This window comes from Nicotiana tabacum, chromosome 9 (assembly GCF_000715075.1).
Source record: "Nicotiana tabacum cultivar K326 chromosome 9, ASM71507v2, whole genome shotgun sequence".
Lineage (NCBI taxonomy): Eukaryota > Viridiplantae > Streptophyta > Magnoliopsida > Solanales > Solanaceae > Nicotiana > Nicotiana tabacum.
The window spans coordinates 30,362,976-30,386,171 of NC_134088.1; the positions used below are offsets into that span (position 1 = coordinate 30,362,976).

General features: G+C 38.1%; 1 protein-coding gene and 1 long non-coding RNA gene across 9 annotated transcripts in view; one reads left to right on the top strand and one right to left on the bottom strand.

Moving 5' to 3' along the window:
* LOC107787555 (cation transporter HKT1;3) overlaps positions 1-23,196 on the top strand; it is a 26,904-nt gene continuing 3,708 nt past the window's right edge. For 2 of the 8 annotated variants that reach the window (XR_001648440.2, XR_012694820.1), the window contains exons 1-4: positions 2-1,361; positions 7,066-7,293; positions 7,436-7,681; positions 9,666-9,735. Coding sequence is in view for 4 of the 8 variants with exons in the window: in XM_016609144.2 (XP_016464630.1) it covers positions 136-1,361; positions 7,066-7,293; positions 7,436-7,634 (1,653 nt within the window). In the remaining 4 variants the exon portion in view is untranslated. Of the gene's footprint in view, positions 1,362-7,065; positions 7,294-7,435; positions 7,787-9,665; positions 13,410-23,196 lie in introns of those variants that run through there. The other 6 variants (XM_016609144.2, XR_012694822.1, XR_012694821.1 and 3 more) reach the window with 6 other exon arrangements.
* LOC142164201 (uncharacterized) overlaps positions 13,542-23,196 on the bottom strand; it is a 26,712-nt gene continuing 17,057 nt past the window's right edge. The window contains exon 3 of the long non-coding RNA XR_012694823.1: positions 13,542-21,783. This is a non-coding gene — a long non-coding RNA (uncharacterized LOC142164201). The remainder of the gene's footprint in view (positions 21,784-23,196) is intronic.

Genomic DNA, 23,196 nt, shown 5'->3' on the forward strand with positions numbered 1-23,196 from the left:
GAAATAACAATTATATCCAAGAAAGTTCAACATTTTTCATGATTACTACCTTTATATATACCTTTCCACATATTATTTCACAAAACCCCAAGAAGAAAGTTTTTTGAGCTTTTCTTTAATTATTGGGCTAAAACCATGAAGAGTTTATCTTATTTTGGAAACAAGCTACAACATCTTTGTAACTCCGTATATTCAAACCTTGTTTGCTTTGTTAGATCAACATGCTTCCTCATTTCTTGCTTTTACAAATTCATTCTTCTTAGAGTTCACAAATTTTTCGTACAACTTTTTTACTTCATCTTCATCTCCCTTATTGGTTTTTGGATTCTCAGAATCTTGAAATCAAGGAGTACTAGTGGTGATTTTGCACCTAGGAATTTAGACTTGTACTTCACTTCTGTTTCTGCTGTGACAGTCTCGAGCATGTCCACTGTAGAAATGGAAGTCTTTTCCAATTCACAACTTATTCTTATAACATTTTTGATGCTAATAGGTGGTGAGGTCTTCACTTCTATGGTTGGTCTTCATTTAATTAGGCCTAAGTTTAAGCCATGGAGAAAAGATAGCAAAATTGAGTCAGTAATTAGTAGTGCTACCACTTCTCCAAGAAACACAAATTTTAATGACGATATTGAGTTGAACATTGTGGTAATACCTGATTCCCCAAAATCCAACTTAGAAAAAGATGAATTTGATCAAGATGATTTTGGTTCATCGTCAGATACTCAAACTCTCAAGTACATTTCTATTAAATTCCTAGGGGTTGTAGTTTTAGTATATTTTTTAGTCATGCACATTCTTGGTATCTCATCAGTTCTAGTGTACCTAGCCTGTGTCTCAAGTACAAAAGATGTACTAAGAAACAAGGGGCTAAAAACCTCCACCTTCGCTATTTTCACAGTTGTTTCTACCTTTGCAAGCTGTGGTTTCGTTCCGACAAACGAAAATATGGCTGCATTTAGCAAGAATTCAGGACTTCTTTTGATTCTAATTCCCTCAATACTGTTTGGAAACACATTGTATCCAGCATGTTTGAGAGTTTCTGTTTGGTTCGTCGGAAAATTCTTCAAAAAAAGGGAAGCTAAGTTTTTGTTGAAGAATTCAAGAGAGATAGGACATCTCCACTTGTTTCCTGGCCTAAGTTCAAGATTTTTAGTGGTTACGGTGTTTGGGTTCATATCATTGCAGTTATTTTTGTTTTGCACTTATGAATGGAATTCCGATACCCTGAATGGGCTAAATAGTTACCAGAAAATTGTGGGTTCATTTTACCAAGTTGTGAACACAAGACACGCTGGTGAGTCCGTCGTAGATATCTCTGCCATTGATCCAGCCGTTTTGGTAGTGCTCATGGCAATGATGTAAGTATCTTTATAATTTTGCTTCTTAGTTGGTACTACATTTTATCATTTGGTTTTGATACTTGATTAATTACGTTCTTAAAATGGCAATAAACTGTACGCTTAGTTCTGAAGAATGGAGGATTTCGACGGGTTTAGGGGTTAAATGATCAATTTTATAGGAGATCTTTTGTTAAAGACGTAGGAAATGATAATATAAAACACATGAGATAGGGTTTTTTTCCCTGTTAGTCATATATATTGTAACTGAATATTTTGTACCATTTTTTCAATTCCGACCTAGGCATACCACGACCCCTGATCCAACCTTAAAAGGAGGAGGAGGAGTAGGAGCCAACTTTAAAGGCGGAATCAAATAATTACTAGATAACCAATGAAAGAAAGGATAGCACTTAGATAATTCACTTTGAGTATAGGGAAGTCTGTCGGAAGAAAATTCTCAAGGCATATTAGATTTTTTTTATCGAGGTGGATCGAAGCGATTGCAACAAGAACTAATCTGAAAAGAAGCACTTTATCTATAAGCATTATAGGAGGGAGAGAATATGAGCCTAATAATTTTTCTCAAATCGCACCATTAACCGACATATGTTTTTGCTATTTATTCATAGAGGAGGGGAAGGAGAAATGGTATTAAACACTAGCTAACAAGGTAAAAGTTCACATAGCTGAGTTACTAAAATTCCGGTCCGCTATAGTAAAGTTTAAATGTAGCTGATTTGGGGCCTGTTCCATCTGATTTATTTTTCTGAGATTCTTTTCATTTGAGGGTAGCTGGAAGGATTCTATTGTCTGGTTGGTCCCTGGCTGATAAGGGGTTTGTCTTTGGTAGGTGCAGTAAAATTTAACAAAAAGGAAAAAAGAAAAAAGACAACCCATATTAACATAGTAAAGTGCATTAACAAAGGAAATAGAAGATATAACAAAATTATTGTTGTAGAATCCAATCCAAAAATAGTATAGCATGTTTTGACTTGCAAAAATAAATTTTTCGACGGCTCAAGTTTTGTTTTTTTTTTGGGGGGGGGGGGTGAAGGAAGGAATCTTTACGCAAATAGTTAACCCAATTTATTGTTTACTTTTCTAACCGAGATATAAATAAATTATAAACTGATATTAACACAATTATACATGAATCATATGTTCACTCTGACTATTTTTATTTTTAATCTGTTGCGTGTAGGCAACTATTTAAGTTTAAGTATAAAGTATGACATAAGCCCATATCAGTGGCGGACCTAAGATTTTGTGCAAGCGGGTTCAATCTTAGAAGTATATAAATTTAGTCGTAAAATAGTAGTTGTCAAGTGGGTTCAAATAAAATATTTATGCAAAATTTAAACAGCTTTAATCCTAATTTATACATATACACAGTATTATTTTTTTGTTAAACGGGTTTAGTTGAACCCGCTAGCCACCACTTGGGTCCGCCACTGCAATTCGGTATTCCTAGTCGGCATAATATGACAATCCTCAATATTGTAATCTCTACATAAAGGACTTTACCACACAAACCTAACACACATTCAAAGGATTATATTTTCTTTAGGGGTGCCAAATGGGTTGTTTGGGCTCGTCATGATGGACTGACTTATTAGATGGGTCATCGTCCAATCCTACCCAAAGTTCACTTGAATTAAGATTAGGTTGAGTTAAGATGAGTTAAACAATGAGTTGAAATCTAATTCGCCCAAATTGACCCAAATCTTTGTAGTGTTGTCAACTTTTAAACAAGCATATATAAAAATTATTTGTGTTTTGGAATAAAAATAATAAAGATCAGAATAATAAGAAAATAGCAACATTAGAATTTTCGCCCACCCCAACCCATCTCCCACCACCCCAACCATCACCCTACCCCTGAACACCCACCCCTACTCTAAATAAAAATATTATTTAGTGTAATTTATTTTAGTGTTGTAGATAGAGTATTTTATTTTTCATTTCAACAAAATGAATATTTTCTTTTTATGATGTGAAAAAAGTATTTTCTTTCATTTCAATAAAATATGTACTTTCTTTTAATGATGTAAAAAAATTATTTTCTTTTTCACAAAATGAGTACTTTCTTTTCATGTTGAAGAAAAAATATTTTCTTTTCTTTCAACAAAAAAAAAATCCTTTCTTTTCATGAGAAACAATATTTTCTTTTTCACAAAATGAGTACATTCTTTTCCTGTTGTAGAAAAAGTATTTTCTTTTAATGTTGTAGATAAATTATTTTCTTTTTCATTTCAACAAAATAAAATTTTTGTATTTATGATGTAGAAAAAGTATGTTATTTTATTTTAATAAAATATATACTTTCTTTTTATGATGTCAAAAAAATATTTTCTTTTTCATAAAATAAGAACTTTATTTTCATGTTATAGAAAAAATATTTTCTTTTGTTTCAACAAAAAGAGTACGTTCTTTTCATGATGTAGAAAAGTATGTTCATTTTCACAAAATGAGCACTTTCTTTTCCTGTTATAGAAAAAAGTACTACCTCCATTCCAGTTTATGTGAAAATATTTATTTTTCGGTCCGTTCCAAAAAAAATGACCTCCCTTTCTAAATTTGGAAACAATTTTGCTTAAACTTACAATTTTACCCTTAATAAGAAGATTTTATAACCACACAAATATTCTGGGGCCCTTTTTGAATTGTATAGGACCACAAATTGCAAAAGTTTTCATTTCTTCTGAAACTCCGTGCCCAGTCAAACAGGTTCACATAATTGGAGCGGAGGTAGTATTTTTTTTATTTCAACAAAAAGAATATTTTCTTTTCTTGTCGTAGGAAAAATATCTTGAGTGCTTACTTTTATTTTTTTGTGATACCTAAAAAATAGCTAAGTACCGTTCGTTATTTTAATGACATAAATTTTATTTGTTATGAATCCAAAATTGTAATAACTATCGGGTACCAAGCTGCTTAGCCATAATATGAAAGTCTAGGAGAGAGTGGTAGAGCTAAGGGTGAGGAGAAGTGTATCTATTTTTGAGAACCAGTTTGGGTTTATGCCGGGGTGTTCGACAACACAAGCCATCCACCTTGTTAGGAGATTGATGGTGCAATTTAGGGAGAGAAAGAAGGACTTGCATATGCTGTTCATCGACTTAGAAAAGGGGCACGATAAAGTTCAGAGGGAGGTTTTGTGGAGATGTTTGGAGGCTATAGATGTCCCTATTGCTTACGTTAGGTTGATAAAGGACATGTATGATGGAGTAAAGACCCGAGTGAGGATGGTGGGTGGGGACTCAGACCATTTTCCTGTTATGATGGAGTTCCATCAGGGGTCGCCACTCAACCCTTTTTATTTGCTCTGGCGATGGACGTACTGACGCGCCAAATCCAAAGTGAGGTGTCGTGGTGCATGTTATTTGTAGATGATATTGTATTGATTGATGAGACTCGACACAATGTCAATGCGCAATTAAAGGTATGGATGCAGACCTTGGAATATAAAGGTTCCAAGTTGAGCAGGACCAAGACAACATACATGGTGTGTAAGTTTAGTGGCGAGACTCAAGGATGGGAGGGAAGGTGAGGTTGGACTCGCAAGTCATCCCTAGGAGAGGAAGTTTTAAGTATCTTGGATGTATTATTCAGGGGGGTGGGTATATTTATGAAGATGTCACACATCATATTGGGGTGGCATGGATGAAATTGAGACTCGCTTCGGGTGTTTTCTGTGACAAGAAGGTGCCACCGACACTTACAGGTAAGTTCTACAGAGTGGTGGTCAGACCAAAGATGTTGTATGTGCCTGAGTATTGGCCAGTCAAGATCGTTTATGTCCAAAAGATGAAGGTAGCGGAGATGAGGATGTTTAGATGGATGTGCGGGCACACCAGGTTAGATATGATAAGTTATTCGCGACAAGGTGAGTGTGACCCCTATTGAGGATAAGATACGGGAAGCGCGACTTAGGTGGTTTGGTCATGTGAGGAGGAGGACCACATACGCTCCTGTGAGGAGGTGTGAGAGGTTGACAGTGGAGGGCCTACAGAGAGGTAGAGGTAGGCGAAAAAAGAGGTGGGGAGAGGTGATTAGGCAAGACATGGCGCAACTTCAGCTGACCGAGGACATGACCCTTGATAAGAAGGTATGTAGGTAGAGGATTAGGGTAGTAGAGTAGGTAGTCTAGAGTGTTCGTAACAATAGTATTGACACACAATCTCACTTTCTGTTGGTAATAGGTTTTTATGACTAACCGTTATTTTTTTCATTGTTGATCACCTTACTATCTTGTTGTTTTATTTTGCTTTTATATGATTTTTGGTACTGTCCCTTGTCTATATTTTCATTAATGTGGTGCTTATACTTTCCTGAGTCGAGAGTCTATTAGAAACAACCTCTCTATCCTCACAAGGTCAGGGGTAAGGTCTGCGTACACACTACCCTCCCCAGACCCCATAGTGTGGAATAATATTGGGTAAGTTGTTATTTTAATGTGTTTCTCTTTATTTTCAGGGTTTTTTTTTCATGTTGGATGATTATTTTTGTCTATAACAGTTAGTTAAATAAATCATTCGACATCATGAAAATAATATATATTTTTTGTTGAAATGAAAGAGATTAATTTTTCTACGTCATGAAAAAAATACTCATTTTGTTGATTTTAATGAAAATATTTTTTCTACATCATATGAACAGAAGTACTCTAAATAATATTTTTATATATCTAGGATGAGGTCGGGGTAGGGATGGGATTGGGTGGTGCATGTGTGAGAGTGGGGGCGAGGTGGGGATGGGGATGTGGTAGGAGTTGGGTGGGGTTGGTGTGGTTGATGGGGGTGGTGAGGCTCGGTGGAGATGTGGAAGATTGAAAAAAAGTTTTAAAAAATATTGTCCCTTCTCTTGATATAGAAAAAAATTTCCACCAATTTGAGAAAACGAATTCATAAAAAAAATATTTTTCAAACATTTAAACTAACATGGAAGAATTAGAAAATATTTTCAAAAACAAGGATAAGGTAGAATTTTAAGATTGAGCATTTCCATAGGGTAAAGATTAGGCATCATCATGGGTCCATTAGGGGTGATGATTTTTTATGGGTTAACTTGGGCTAGCCCAAAACAGCCTATCTTCAAAACTATTCAAGCCCAAACCTATTAAAACTTGAGCGAATTAGGTGGGTCAAATAAGTCTGAGTTAATTTTGCCACTTCTAATTTTCTTTTAAGAAAACAAAACTTTTCATTCTGACATGATATGTCGGTCAAATCTTGGCCCAATGGTTACAAATTAAGGTGGATGTAATGTGATTTAGATATACTTTCTATCGAAGTTGAGTTTTTTTGTCCAGCTAATATGTATGAGAATTTCATGATCAAAATTTTGACATAACATGTTATTTGTCTGTTCCAATTTCTAGTACAGTACTAGAAACACTAAGGCCCACGAGTCACAAGTGATATAACCATGCTTAAATTATTGGAAGAAAGAACTGTCATCACTATCCAATGTCGTGGAATTATTTTATGCTAGCAATTATTGCTTCATGACATTGACTTACATATTTTGTTTACCTAAAGATCTTACTTCCATGTGAAACTTTCGAGATTGACTGTGTGGTTCGTTGACTTAAGTAGCCATGCATATGAGTAAGAATAATTTTGTTTCTTTTGTGATGGTTATTTTAAAATTTCAAAATTTGTTTTTAAAATACGTGAATTGTAGTGTTTCTCACATAGAAAATTTCTTTAATTGTTTACAGGTATCTTCCCCCATATACTACATTTTTACCCGTAAAAGGAGTTGAAGAGTATCGAGAAGATCTTCCAGGGAAAAAGAAAGAAAGAGGAAAGCTTGCAGAAAATGTCATATTTTCTCAGCTTTCTTATATTGTCATATTTATTATTCTTATCTGCATCACGGAAAGGAAAAGTTTGAAAGCTGATCCACTCAACTTCAATGTATTTAATATTGCATTTGAAGTCATAAGGTAAATTACGAAGTATTTCTTTCCATCTTTTTATTTGTCTATTTCTATATATAAAAAAAGAAAAGAAAAAAGGATAAACAAAGAAACCTAAAGTTGTAGAATAATTCCTAATTTGATTCTTAATTTTCTTTTTTTTTGGTAGTGCATATGGAAATGTTGGTTTCTCAAAAGGATATAGTTGTGATCGGTTGATAAATCCAAACCCAACTTGTAAGAATAAATCGTATGGATTTGCAGGGAGATGGAGTGATGAAGGTAAAATGGTTCTCATTGTTGTTATGATTTTTGGAAGACTAAAGAGATTCAATATGGAATGGGGAAAAGCTTGGAAGCTCAAGTAAATAGATTAGAGAAATAAAATCAATATCTTTTCCAAGGAGAATTATTTGTAAGTACCTAATAATTACTTCATCCGTTCCAATTTATATGAACCTGTTTGACTGGACACGGAGTTTAAGAAAAAATGAAGACTTTTGAAATTTGTGGTCCTAAACAAGTCAAAAAGGCCCCCAGAGTATTTGTGTGGTTATAAAAGCTTCTCATTAAGGGTAGAATTGTAAGTTTAAGCAAAATTATTTCCAAATTTAGAAATGGGTTATTCTTTTTGGAACGGACCAAAAAAGAAATAGGTTCACATAAATAAGTACCATGCATTAATGAAATTTACCCACTTTCACTATATTGCTTCTAACATGTATGCTCTTTGTTCCTCTCTAAAATGTTCAGAGTACTTTTTTATTTTTCACCTGGTATTTAATATCCTCATTGGGGCCTCTACTAATTTGGAACTATGCTGCATAAAGTACATTAAAGGAGAGAATGCTTCCTATTAGAACTTTTTCCATTATAAGTGCTCAAACCCTAATTCTCTAGTTAAAAATAAAAAGATTCTATCCATCTCATCATAACCCTCGGCAGTATATAATATTAATTTATAAGATACAAAATTAAGGAGCTATTTTACTTACTCTAGCTCCTTTTCTCTCAAATATTCTTTTTCTTCACTTGTTAATCATCTATGACGATCTGATTGACCGTTTTAGGTACTATACTTTGATTCCGTATTTCGAGACCTCTATTAGCTTCATTTGATGTTTCTTGATTTCCGTGCGTGGTCCATGTCATTTTTCAGAAAGTGTTTACGTAAGAATTTGAAGAGAATATGATTTTAGGCTTAAATTTGGACTTGAGTTCACCACAGTCAACATTCTTGGTAAATGACCTCAGATAGGTGTTTTGACGATTGCAGTAGTCTCGTATGCTATTTTTAGACTTGTTCGCACATTTGGTTGCGGTACAGGGAAACCCAAGCGCATTTCGGCGCGTTATGTGAAAAATTATGAAAATGCATTTTCAAGTTGAAAATCATGAGTTTTGATGATTGATTCATGTTATTTGATGTTATTTTGATGATTTGAGGTAGCGATCAACTTTCTAGGATGTTATGACACTTGGTTTGGATCCCGAGGGGCTTAGGTGAGTTTCGGGTGTGTATCAGATGAGTTTTGGATGATTTGAGATAGTTGGTGTGCTTCAGTTTCTAGTGTTGATCTGCAAGTCTCGCATTTGCGAGGACCTGTTCGCAAATGCGAACTCCGCTTTTGCGAAGTCGAGATCGCATTTGCGAAAAAGGACTAGGCACGACAGTCTTCGCATTTGCGAAGAGTTGTCTGCAATTGCGGACATCACTATATCACTTTTGCGAATGCTTGGTCACTTTTGCGACTAGGCACTAGACTTAGTCAGGTTTGCAATTGCAAACCTTTGACCGCATTTGCGATGAAGGAGTGTATCACAAATGTGATGTTTTGTCGCATTTGCTACTTTAGCAGTTTGGGGGCTCTCTTCGCATTTGCAACCAGTTTTTTGCATTTGCGATGGTCGCAATTGCGAACATTAGTTCTCAATAACGATACCTGCAACTAGGTACAAGATGGGAAAATAAGGACTTAACTTATTTTACTCAATTTCTCAACCCTAAATACTCTAGAGGTGATTTTCTTGAGAGCTTTTCTTCCTAAAATCATTGGTAAGCAACTCTAATCCACATTCTTTCAGTTCCCCATTACTTTTAATGAGTTTTTAATATCAAATATGGGATTTTCATGGTAAAAATATAGAATTTGGTAGAATTTAGGGATTTTATAAATTTGAGATTCAGACATCAAATTGTGGTCGGATTTCCAAATAAATCACATAATCGGGCTCCGGGGGTGAATGAGTAATCGGATTTTAGTCCAGATCTCAGATTTTGACCAAGAGGGCTCGGGGTTTACTTTTGTTGACTCTTTAAATTTTATCCAATATTGAATCTTTTCATCCGTGGGTAGTTTCTAAAGATTTTTTGAATTGTTTGGACGATATTTGGCTAGATTTGGTTGGTTTGGAGGCTTGTTCGAAAGGAGAAGGTGTGGTTGATTGTTGAGTTGGTTGCGCAAAGAGGTAAGTGTCGTATCTAACTTTGAGTTGTGGAAAGTAGGACTTGATTGGATTATTTACTATTTGATTTATGTGTGGGGACTGCGTATATGTAAGGTGACGATAGTATATATGTAGTAACGCGTTAAGCAAGAGGGTTGGAATATTTATTTATTGTTTTCAAATATTACTTGTTAAATGCTTTAATTGTTATACTCATCCCCACCCGAATATCAGAGAGATTACTCTTAGAGTGTGAAGTGATGGATACTCATCCCAGCCCAAAAACTGGAGGGATTACTTAGGGTGTGAAGGGATGGGACTTATCCCCGCCCGAATATCGGAGAGATTGATCTCAAGGAAGGGATGGGTACTCATTCCCACTCGAATATTAGAGAGATTACACTCATGGTGTGAATGGATGGATACTCATCCCCGCCCGAAAACCGGATAGATTACTTAGGGTGTGAAGGGATGGGTACTCATCCCATCCCGAATATAGGAGAGATTACTCTCAGGGTGTGAAGGGATGGATACTCATCCCCGTATGAACATCAGAGAGATTACTCTCAGGGTGTGAAGGGATAGATACTCACCCCCGCCCGAAAATCAAAGGCCACTTCATCCATTAGGACCTTTGTACCCATTCAGTTATTCTTGATTAAGACATTAATGACTTTTTTTTCTTTGCAGTCCAAAGAGATGGTAAATTCAGAGACTATACCTCACCTTCCTCCAAACTTAGATATCTCATAATCGAGCATGAAGATGGCATAGAAAAAACCAATTTTTGATTCACACCCCACAAGTTGGCCGGTATGCATCCTCATGGCATTCCTTGAGAAACCCGCTCCATATAGAAAATTGGACTTTGGAGCAAAAGTCTACTTCTAATCCATTGTCCAAGACGTGGTCCCTCCAAGCGCCAATCCTTCGTTACGTAAACATTGCTAGAACTCTTTCGAATTTAGGGCGTTGCATAATTCAAGGAGAAATGCATTGAGGAGGTAATGATCGAGGGCGAGTATTGTCACATTCTAGGATATTGGGAATGGGCCGAGGATGTACTTGGTAGAAGCCAACAAAACCTGAGTACAACAAAGTTTTGTGATGCTGTGTATGCCTCGCTTTTTACCTATGATCGAAGCTTGAACATTTTGTAAGCATTTTGTGATGCTTGGTGCCCCAAGATGAACACACTTCTTACATAAGCTGGGGAGCTATATATCTCTCTTTGGGACTTACATATTCTAGGGGGTTTTCCCATTGCAGGTTTTCCATACGAAGAAATGATACGTAATACAAGGGAACTCACATGTTTAGATGAAAAACAAATGATATTCATTCCTCGATCTTGCGAGTATTTATTTGTTGATTTTCATCATCTTAAGGAAGGTACGGGTGTCAACCAAAAGGTCTCTTTGAGAAAGTGGACAATGTTTTGGTATAAGAAATATTTAATATATAAACATTCCCCACTGCGGAAGGATAATAAATTCGCGCACCTAAAGTCAACACATAATCCTAACGGAGTTATCCCCGAGATAACTAGGTGGTCAAGTGATGAAGAAGTTATATTTTCCAAGCTTAAGGTGAGGTCTGACAAGAAAGATTAAACATATCTAACAACCTTCTTATCATGTTGTCTATGTGCTTTTGTATTTCCCTATAAGGTAGAGAACTTCATTCGTCCCGATACTTTTAAGATGGCAAGCGGGCGAAAGATTAGCCTTGCAGTCTCAGTTTTGGCGAGTATCTATCATGGCTTGAATAAGATGTCATGTTTTTCCCAACTTGATCAGGTCATAGTTTGTTTTCCTATCCATTATGTTTACGGTTGGCTTGCCCATTACCTCAAAACCCATTGCGCACTAGCTAAGGGCCCATCTGTCCTTTTGATGGTGGCATACTCAGGAGAGGGCGCCGCGACTTATTTTGATAAGAAAGATGCAAGAAATGCATCCACGATGAAGAGAATATAGTTTAGACACCAACATTGTTAACTAATTCTCGTCCTTATTATTATATGGATAACGAGGCCCCTCATGAGTTTGAGTCAAATTACTTCATGAGCTTACGTTTTAATTACCTCCATTTGAGGTATGATAACTCATTCATTATTGAGCCATATAGTCCGTATCGGTTTGGTCGGTCAATTGGGTTTTACTAGAACGTCCCCAGGTTTTTGGAGAATGATATCTGTGGCGCTTCTCTATATGAAGGACTCAAATTTTGGAGGATTTGCACACTGTATCAATCTATGTCACATGTGGCTTTTCCCCCAACGGGAGATCTTGTAGAGAAGCTTTTCTACACCAATTATATTTCTTGGTGGGAGAAAGCGCATGGGAAGTTTCTTGAAGATAATTTACAAGCTTTGGTAGACAACGTTGGGCCAAACTCTACTACCCCTTTAGGAGATGAAGATCAAGGTGTTGGAAATAGGCTCTCAAAAAGTCAATGAACCACATACTCCAATCCCAAAAGTAGTTACACAACATAAGAAAAGGAATCTTAAATCCATAAAGGCGTCTTTGAAAGAGGTAGTGTGCACTTCAACAATATTGAGAAACACCCTCAAGATCTTCCATTTGGCATGCGAGTTCCACAAGATACAAACCAAAGTACCAACGAAGATCAACACTGGAAAATAAAAAGGCCTAACCCAAAAGAGATTGTAGAGGTTCCAAGTTTTGGTAGTCCCTCAAGAACGCATACAACTTGTAACAAAGAGGTAGAATAAAATAATCTCGCCTTTGTCCCTTTTTTTGAACAAATATTACTTTCTTTCTTTGCCTTTTCCTTGTGCAGCTAAAGGCCATTGGGCACCCGATGGCATCCCCACATGATAAGGCGCAAGTTAGTGATGAATCCATTACAAAGCCTACGTCTAAAGTAAAGTCGTCTTCAAAGGCATCATCTCTCTCTCATGAAAAAGCCCTAAAAAGAGAAACTACAAATGAGATAACTTGTGTTCTACGAACGATAAATGCAACAGTATCTATTTCTGAAGGAAAGAGCATTCTATTTATCGAAAAAAGGAATTCATCTTGGGAATTTAGGAGGATATTTGCGATAGACTCTCCAAAACTCGTGCATAATTGCTCTCATCTTATATGGAGCAAATCACTGAGATCTTATGAAGAAGGTGAATGTTTTGGTTCTTTCCCCATTAGAAACTTTTCTGAATTCTCTTTTCGAGCTTGCCGTTACGTATGACCAAGATCGATCCAATTTGGCTAATTAAACGAGTGAAGATAAGAAGCTAGAGCTGATTTCCAAAGCTAAGGGGCGTATAGAATCATTCAAACTTGAAGCAAGCGAGAAAGTCAAGAAAGTTTTCTCTATAGAAATGAAACTGAAGAGAGTTGTAAAGCGGTTGCACACATTACAACAAGAGGGGGAGAATCTCGAAGGTGTTATAGAAGCGACTCAAAACGAGGTTGAAGATATTCAAGCAAAAGTTTCAGCTGCCGAGACTAAGGTCTCTTCACATGACAATGTAAATTTGCTAATTATTGATGATTCGGCCAATCTCGAGGAGAAGAAGAAGAACCTGGAGACTAACTATCAAGAATTGGTCAACTACAAGTTCTATTTAGATTATACTATTAGCATTATCTCCCTTTTTATCTTTATGTTAGATTGAACTAGTGGATATTAAATTCATCATAGGTAATATTGCTTCTTTTTTGCTTTACATTGTTCGCCTTTTATCTTAGTCACATTTAAAATCATCAAATTTACGCGCTTGCAAAAAATGATTCATATCTTGCTGTGGAAAAATCCAAATAATGAACTTTTTGATTTCTCGAAAATTAGACTTTAATATCTAAAACATATCCAAAACTTGGAATCAAATACCATCAAATTCGCCTAGATAATATTTTGAAACCAAGTTTAGATTCTACTTGTAACCACCCGACCAGTCGTTTTGCTTTCTAGATCCCCGTTTGCCTAATTAAGACTCCCCATATATGCTTTTACTATTTTATGACTTGCGGGGATGGTTGGTTTGTGTTTGGAAGGATTCGGACTGAAATCGAAATACTTAGTTCCTTAATAGTGGCCTAAGATGACCAAGTTTGACTTGAGTCAACATATTAAATATACGATGTTGGAACCTATATTTGATGGTTCCACTAGGTTTATATGATGATTTTTGACTTGGGTGTATGTTCGTATCGAGTTTCGGGTGATCCAGGAGCGTTTCGGTGCCTAATGTTGAAAGTTGGCACATTGAAGGTTTTCAAGTTCTTTAAATTTGGTTCGAGCCTGTGAATAAGTGAGTAGGGTGATTTATGACTTGTACGCAAAATCTGGCATCATTCTGAGTTGTCTAAGTATGATTCGACGTGTTGGGAGATAGTTGAAGAAATGTGAAGTTCTTAAGTTGATCAATTTGGTTTTGGGGTGCGAGTCTTAGTTTCGATGTTGTTTTATGTGTTTCGAGGCGTCGAGATGGGTTTGCGTTCACGAAGAAGGAATCCAGGGATGTGCATTTTTGTTCTTCGCGTTTTGCAATCACGTGATCACATTCGTAAAGGTCAAGCCTATGGCTTTTGCGTTCACGACAGTACGTCCACGTTCGCGTTGAAGGATAAGAAGGCTTGTGGTCAGTGGGTCATTGCCCTTCGCGTTCATGAAGGGCAGGTAGCATTTACGAAGCATGGGCTGGGCTAGCCTTCGCGATCACGAGGACACGGTCCGTTCATGTTCGCGAAGAGCTTTTTTCTAAGCGTTGGCATTTTAGCTTTTGCGATCGCAAGGCCCTTTTTGCGATCGTGAAGTATGGACCACTAGGCATAAACATGATTTAAATCGAGATTTAGGCTCATTTTCTCTTATTTCACTTTGGGTTAGCCGATATTGGAGCTCTTGTAGAGGGATTTTTCACCTAGCATTTTATGGTAAGTAATTACTACTTTATGTGAGTTTAATGCATGGATTTTGGGTAGATTTTAACATGTAAATTGTTGAAATTATAGGATTTTGTTGAAAAAAACTTAGGTTTTGATACAAATGAGATAGATCACGAACATGATTATGGAATTCAGTAGAAATTATATATTTATGTTCGTGAGGTTATGGGTAATATTTATTTTCGAAAAAACCAAAATTCGGGCACGTGGGTCCAGGGATGAATTTTAGGAATCTTCCAAATTGGGTGAGGTAATTATGAGCTTTTGAGAAAATATTGATTAGTTTGTACAATTTTTGGCTAGTTTTGGATTGCTCGGCACCGACTTGAGGCTTTTTAGTGTGATTTGTGGACCAGGAAGTGGACTTGAAAATGAGATACGTCTCTTGCCTAGCCTTATAAGAGAGAATTAACCCTATAGGTGTCTAAACTGTTATTTGCTACTAAATTGTGGGTTCTACGTACGCACGATGTGACGAGAGTCCGTACGTAACTAAAAATCATGTTATGTTCGGGTAGACATAGGACTTTATTATGCAATACTTGCACTATTTGAACTCAACTTGTTAGTTTAATTACTTGTATTAATAAGTAAAACTTGATTAGAGATTTGTCAAGACCAAATTTCTCCTCCGTTGGGTATCGTGATGGCACTTACTCTTAGGGACTAGGTAAGCCTAACATTTACTGAATAACAATAATAATAAATAACATCTAACAACTTTTGTAATAGAGATCTCTATAAAATTTACAATTCCCAAAACAGGTAGTACAAGTCATAAGCTCTACAGAGTTTGTTACAGTTTTCTAAAATACAATTGTATTAAATAAAGTAAACAGCGTGAATGCAAATCAGAAGGTGACTCCGAACCCTGCGAACGCAGCAACAGATTTATCTTGAGTCTCCACAGCAACAAATCCGCATAGCTAGCTTATGATCAACTGACTTTGAAATACCTGGATCTGCACAAAAATGTGTAGAAGTGTAGTATGAGTACACCACGGCGGTACCCATCAAGTATCAAGACTAACCTCAGTGAAGTAGTGACGAGGAACAGTCAAGACACCTACTGGACTAAATAACCTGAACAAGTACAAGTATAGAAACAACAGAGTATGTTATCAACATAAAGACTAAGCGAAGTGGAAATTAATACGGTAGATGAAATAAGAAAGGAAAACAACAACTATCAGCGGAACACCATAATAATGACATAGAAGAATGAACGGAAACACAACCTACGTCCAATAATCACAGATAAATAAAGGACAAGTAACAACTCAATAATACGACAACTTTCACCCCGGGTTTTAGTCAATAAACTCCACGAGGTATCGAACCTCGAACAAATCACAACTCACGGGTCTCAATACCTAAACCCTAACACTTGGCATCCTGTGCCCTCATTTCACCTCATAACCGCTCTAACGACTCGCGTGCCAAATAAAGCCATTCTCACATAGAAGGCAAGTAAGCAAGGGTGTTCATTTATACTCAACAATATAAAGAAAACCTCTTATCCGATAAGAGTGCTTAACTACGTGTATGCTTGTGCAAGTGTCCTAACATAGTTCATACCAGCTAGTGAGCATAAGGAAAAGAACGGACAACACGTAGAATGTTTTCTCACAACTTTCACAAGATAAAGTTCTCACAAATAAGTGTATCACTACACAAATATCAACAACAAGAATGCCCCCAGGCCATCGCAAATCATCACAAATCAATCCCTGCCAGAGCCCACCTTGTCTCGCCACGTGTGCAATAGTAAAGTAACTGTCCGCCTTGTCTCGTCACACGTGCATAATAATATTTCCACCTTCTCTCGCTACATGGAAACCCACATATATATATCCCGCCTTGTCACGCCGCATGTGCAAAAATCAATAGTAACAATCGCACGGAATAAACCTCGTGCAACATCATAACAAAGAGATGTCAACAAGGGGCAATCCCAAGATACCGTCTCGCAGTCCCAAAAGTAAATGCTCAACATGGGATCTCCCGAGGTACCGCCTCGTAGTGCCAAAAGTAAATACACAAGACAGGCGGATCTCCCGAGGTACCGTCTCGTAGTCCCAAAGTAAATATGCAAGACATGGGGATCTTCCGAGGTACCTCCTCATAGTCCCAAAGTAAATATGCAAGAACAACAAGTACAACATCAACAATAACACTAATACAAGGGTACGACAGATAAATCAACTCAAAAATTCCAGAACTCAAAGGAACGGAGGAATTAATTCACAAGGAGTGGCCAAAATAGATAATGCTAGTCATAATAATAACAACTCAACAAGAAATGAAATATTATGCAACAATGGTCGGCAATGAACAATTCGACAGTGAGGGAGCTAACACAAGGAGAATAATTCCAAATAAGGACAAGTAAACTAAAATATAGAATATCTAACTTCTCTTAAGGTTGGTAATTAAGAAAGAGATACAACAATTTTAATTAGGGATAAGCAGCAGAGAGATAATCATAGCCTCAATTAAAGATGAACATTTACAAAAGAGATAATTATAACTTCAAATGAAGATAAGCAGCTAGGGGAAAGATAACATGGCAATAGAAGAGATAACAATTTCAGATAAGGCACATATGAGTCAAATAAGAATCAAGGGAGGATCATGAAGCAATTATTTCATATTAAAGCAGGTAGAGGTGAAACTAGTAATTAAGAGACGTATTCATAACATAACAACTGCATAATCAGTGAATACAAGGACCTAAGAACTCTAAAAGGCCAATTTCCACATATAAGTCTGAGAACGTACTCGTAACCTCGCCTACCCGGACTATAATTAGCATAGAAAACTCAAATCCCAAGGGGTAGTTCCCCCACACGAAGTTAGGCAAGATACTTACCTCAAAGAAGACAGACCGATACTCTAAAATGAACTTCTCGGGTGAAATGACCTCCTGGCGGCACAAATCTAACCAAAATAACTTCAAAGCACAAGTAAAACTCATATGAAATTATTCCGGATCATAAAGCCTCAATCTTTATCAAAATCTAAAAATCGACCCAAAAGTCGACCCTCGGGCCCGCACCTCGGAACCCGACAAATTTCACAAAACCCGAACACCTATTCCAATACGAGTTCATCCATACTAAAATTATCAAATTCCGATACCATTTCATCCCTCAAATCATGATGTTTTCATTTTGGAATTTTGCTTTAAAAACCTCTATTTTCCTCAACTCAAAACACAATTTAAATGATACAAAAGAAGATAAAATTATGGAATATATTAAATTCTAAGTGAAGAACACTTACCCAATCGGTTTTCTCAAAAGACCCACAAGGAAGCTCCCAAAGCCGAAGTCTAAAACTCAAAATATGAAGAAAATGCCCAAACCCTTGACTTAAATGATTCTGCCAGGATTTCCGCATCTGCGGACAAGGAGGCTCACCTGCGCAAACGCATTTGCAAACAAGAGTCCGCATCTGCAAACTCAGCTAGCCAGGCTTGGAACCGCATCTGTAGATTTACAGCCGCACCAGCGTCACCGCAAAAGCCTAAAGGGGAAACGTAGAAGCGAGCTTCTTCGCAGGTACGGCCGCTAGACCGCAAAAGCGGCCTTAGCACCTGTGAGCTGGCCTTCGCAGAAGTGAGCGAGCCTCCAGGACACCATGTCCACTGAAGCGACCAGTCTCACATAGAGGAGGAGCCGCACCTGCGCTCTAAAGTGTCGTAGGTGCGAAAACCCCAGAACCAGACATGTTCAAAACCATGAAAAATATCTGAAACTCGTCTGAAATACACCCGGGGCCCTCGGGACCCCGTCCAAGCATATCAACAATTTCCATAACCTAATAAGGACTCGCTCGAGGTCTCAAATTATATCAAACAACGTTGAAACTACGAATCACCCTCCAATCCTAAGTTAATGAACTTGAAACTTCAAATTTCTACAACAGATGCTGACACCTATCAAACCACGTCCGATTGACCTCAAAATTTGCACACAAGTCATATTCAACATTACGGACCTACTCTAACTTCTGGAATAGGAATCCGACCCCGATATCAAAAAGTCCACTTCCGGTCAAAATCTCCAAAAATTCGACTTTCGCCATTTCAAGCCTAAATCAGGTACAAACTTCAAATTCACAGTCTGGACATCCTCCTAAGTCCAAAATCACCCAACGGAGCTAACATAACCGAAAAAAACTCCATTCTGGAGTCGTCTTCACGCAGTTTCCAACTACGGTAAAAAATCTTAAGACTTAAGATTTCAAAACTTGTATCCTTCTTCAGATTTGACTCCGAATCATCCGGTAACTGAATTCAACCATGCACGCAAATCAATACATATAATACGTTACTGTTCAGGACTTTATGATGCCGAACGGGACTTAAATTCTCAAAACGACTGGCTGAGTCGTTACATCCTTCCCCTCATAAACAAACGTTCGTCCTCGAACGTGCCAAGAATTATCTCGAAGTCTTCAAATCACTGTACGCAAATATCCAACATACACCCGCGGGTGACCCCATGTCACCCCAATCCACATAAATATGACGACACCATCTCAACTGTAATTCACTTTTTTTACCAACATCGATAAGCCTTAGAGTCGAAATTCTCACCTTTCATTCATCTCCAAAAGACTCGATTCTAAATCCATACCCGATATCAGTCTAAACTAACTGTAACAACTCATGACTACATCAACAAGGTACGACCACCCAACATGACATACCACACATAGGCCCATAATAACATTTCTGATCACAATAGCTTCCCGTAATCACAACCATCACCAACAATTTGCCTCATATCCGTTAGCAACCCATTTCAAACCTCCACAATGCTGACAATGATGCAAGCAACACGAAGACCTCATAACTATGCACCCGGATCAACAAGTCACATCTAACACCACCGCCACACACCTCGTAAACTAAAACTCAATTAAGCATAAGGTGAAAAGGAATAAATATGAAAAGACAGACACATAAGAGAAATATCAAACAAGCCCAACATGCACAACTCTCTATTAGTACCATCCTATGAATCAATTTAGAAGGAAAAATTAAAGTGTATGAAAAAATCACAAGGAATCGCGAGGGTCTCACCCTCAACTCTGAATCACAAGCCGAATACACATCATACCAATTGAAATCTTCCACTAACTCAATTCTGCCAATAAAATCACAACACTTACTGAACTCTCACCCTAGTGGAGTATCAAATCACAAATCGTAACCAAATTACTCATGAATCATATCAAACCTGCCACAGTAACTTTCAATAATGAATTAAAACAACAATAGACATGACTATCACTTATAGAATCTCCCAACAGGGGCAAATACATAAACATAATACTAGGTCATAAACTCACCCATAGGTGGGACAACAAATATGGGAACTGGCCCCGATAAGCGGAACCGAATCAAAATATGAATGGTGCCCTTCTGTAATAGATCAAAAGCATACTTGTATGACATCATCAGGGGTAGTGGTCTCAAGCCTACTATATGAAACACATCAAAGGGCGGGACTTTCCCTTCTTGGGCGCCGTCTACTCGCCTGAATACTCCGTTGTGACACACCTGTCCGGAGTCTAGGACAATCTCTCACCCTGTGGCTGTTATCTCCACACTCGAAGCAATCTCTATACTGATGTGGCTGTGGGAACTATGCGGTACAGGTACTCTGAGACCCATGAGAACCTGAAACACTATGCGAAGCCTGAAGTGCAAACTGAGCTGGATGACCCATAAAACCACTACCATGTCGTACCCTGCCTCCAAAATAAGGACCAGTAGATCTCTCCAATCTACGAGGCCTCCTCGCCTCTCTGTCCTCTCTCTCCTAACCTCGCCTGTCCTCTCTCTCATGGCCTGTCTCCTCTCTCCTGATACCACATGCCCTTTACTCGACGAGCGATCCCTACTACCCGCTGAAACGAAACATCCGACTCTAACTTCCGAGCCATGCTGAACCTAATATCATGCCTGAGCCCCTCAATGAATCTACAGACACACTCTCTATTTGTAGCGACCAAAGGAGGTGCATGTCTAGCCAAATTACTGAATCTAAAGGCATACTCTGACACTGACATAGTGCCCTAGCGCAGCTGCTCAAACTCTGCGCGCCATGTATCTCGAAGGGACTGAGGTACAAACTCTCTCAAGAACATCTTTGAAAACTGAACCTATGTTAGTGAAGCTGAGTTGTCCGGACTACTCAACTCATATGCCCGCCATTACTGATAATCCATTCCTCTGAGATGGAACGTAGTAAAACCAACCCCACTCGTCTTCACAATACCCATAGTACGGAGAATGCGGTGACACTCCTGCAGGAAACCTTGGGCATCATCTGTCGCCAATCCACTGAAGGTAGGAGGGTGGTACTTCTTGTACCTCTTAAGTCTAAGATGTTCTTCCTCAGACGCTGATGTCCTAACCACAACCAGAATCAACCCCACCTGAGCCAATGTACCAAATATGCTGAGGAAATGTGCTAAGGTCTCCGGAAGTCCAGGGGTAACAGGAGGCGCCTCCGGTACCTGTCCCCCTACGGGAACTACTGGTGGCTCCTCAACTGCTGATCTGATAGGTTGCCTAGCTGCGACACATGCTCCTCGCTGGCCTCTGCCCCTGCCCCTAGCGACACTTACTCCGGGAGTAGCGTCATTGGTAACTGCAGCTCTTGTCCTCACCATCTGTACCATCTGTGAGATAAGTACAGACGTCTCTGCACCGATCCGCAAGACTCTACTAAACTCGTTTATGACTCGTAGTACCTATGAACCTAGAGCTCTGATATCAACTTGTCACGACCAATTTCCCCTCCGTTGGGTATCGTGATGAAACCTAGTCTTAGGGACAAGGTAAGCCTAATATTTACTGAATAACAACAATAATAAATAACATCTAACAACTTTTGAAATAGAAATCTCTATAAAATTTACAATTCCCAAAACTGGTAGTACAAGTCATAAGCTTTATAGAGTTGGTTACAGTTTTCTAAAATACAACTGTATGAAATAAAGTAAAAAGTGTGAATACAAATCAGAAGGTGACTCTGAAGCTTGCAAACGCAACATCAGGTTTACCTTGAGTCTCCATAGCAACAAATCCGCACAACTAGCTAATGATCAACTGACTTTGAAATATCTGGATCTGCACAAAAATGTGTAGAAGTTTAGTATGAGTACACCACGGTGGTACCCATCAAGTATCAAGACTAACCTCAGTGAAGTAGTAACGAGGAACAGTCAAGACACCTACTAGACTAAATAACCTGAACAAGTACAAGTATAGAAACAACAGAGTATGATATCAACATAAAGACTACGCGAAGTGGCAATTAATATGGTAGATGAAATAAGGAAGGAAAACAACAACTATCAGCGAAATACCATAATAATGACATAGAAGAATGAACGGAAACACAACCTACATCCGATAATCACAGATAAATAAAGGACAAGTAACAACTCAACAATACGACAATTTTCACCCCGGGTTTTAGTCAATAAACTCCACGAGGTATCCAACCTCGAACAAATCACAACTCATGGGTCTCAATACCTAAACCCTAATACTTGGCATCCTGTGCCCTCATTTCACCTCATAACCGCTCTAATGACTCGCGTGCCAAATAGAGCCATTCTCACTTAGAAGGCAAGTAAGCAAGGGTGTTCATCTATACTCAACAATATAAAGAAAACCTCTTATCCGATAAGAGTGCTTAACTACGTGTATACTTGTGCAAGTGTCCTAACATAGTTCATACCAGCTAGTGAGAATAAGGAAAAGAACGGACAACACGTAGAATGTTTTCTCACAACTTTCACAAGATAAAGTTCTCACAAATAAGTGTACCACTAAACAAATATCAACAACAAGAATGCCCCCAGGCCATCACAAATCTTCACAAATCAATCTCTGACATAGCCCACTTTGTCTCACCACATGTGTAATAGTAAAGTAAACACTCGCCTTGTCTCGCCACACGTGCATAATAATATTCCACCTTGTCTCGCAATAGTAAAGTAATTGCCCGCCTTGTCTCGCCACATGTGCATAATAATTTTCCCACCTTGTCTCGCCACATGCGCAACCCACATATATATATCCCGCCTTGTCACGCCGCATGTGCAAATATCAATAGTAACAATAGCACGGCAGAAACCTCGTGTAACCCCATAACAAAGAGATGTCAACAAAGGGCACTCCCGAGATACCGTCTCGTAGTCCCAAAAGTAAATTCTCAACAGGGGATCTCCCAAGGTACCACCTCGAGAGTTATAACCCCATTTCCCCCATTTTTGTTTCCTTTTGTGCTTTTCAGCAATATTATGATATATCAGGTTAGTTTGTTTAGGTTCGGAGTGGTTTCTGAGTGAATTGAGACACTTAGTCTCTTATTTAAAACCATAAGTTGGAAAAGTCAGCTGGATGTTGACTTATGTGTAAACAGTCTCAGGTTTGAATTCTTATGGTTCCATTAGCTTCGTTAGGTGATTTTGGACTTAGGAGCGCGTCCGGAATATGATTTGAAGGTCTGTAGTGGAATTAGACTTGAATTGG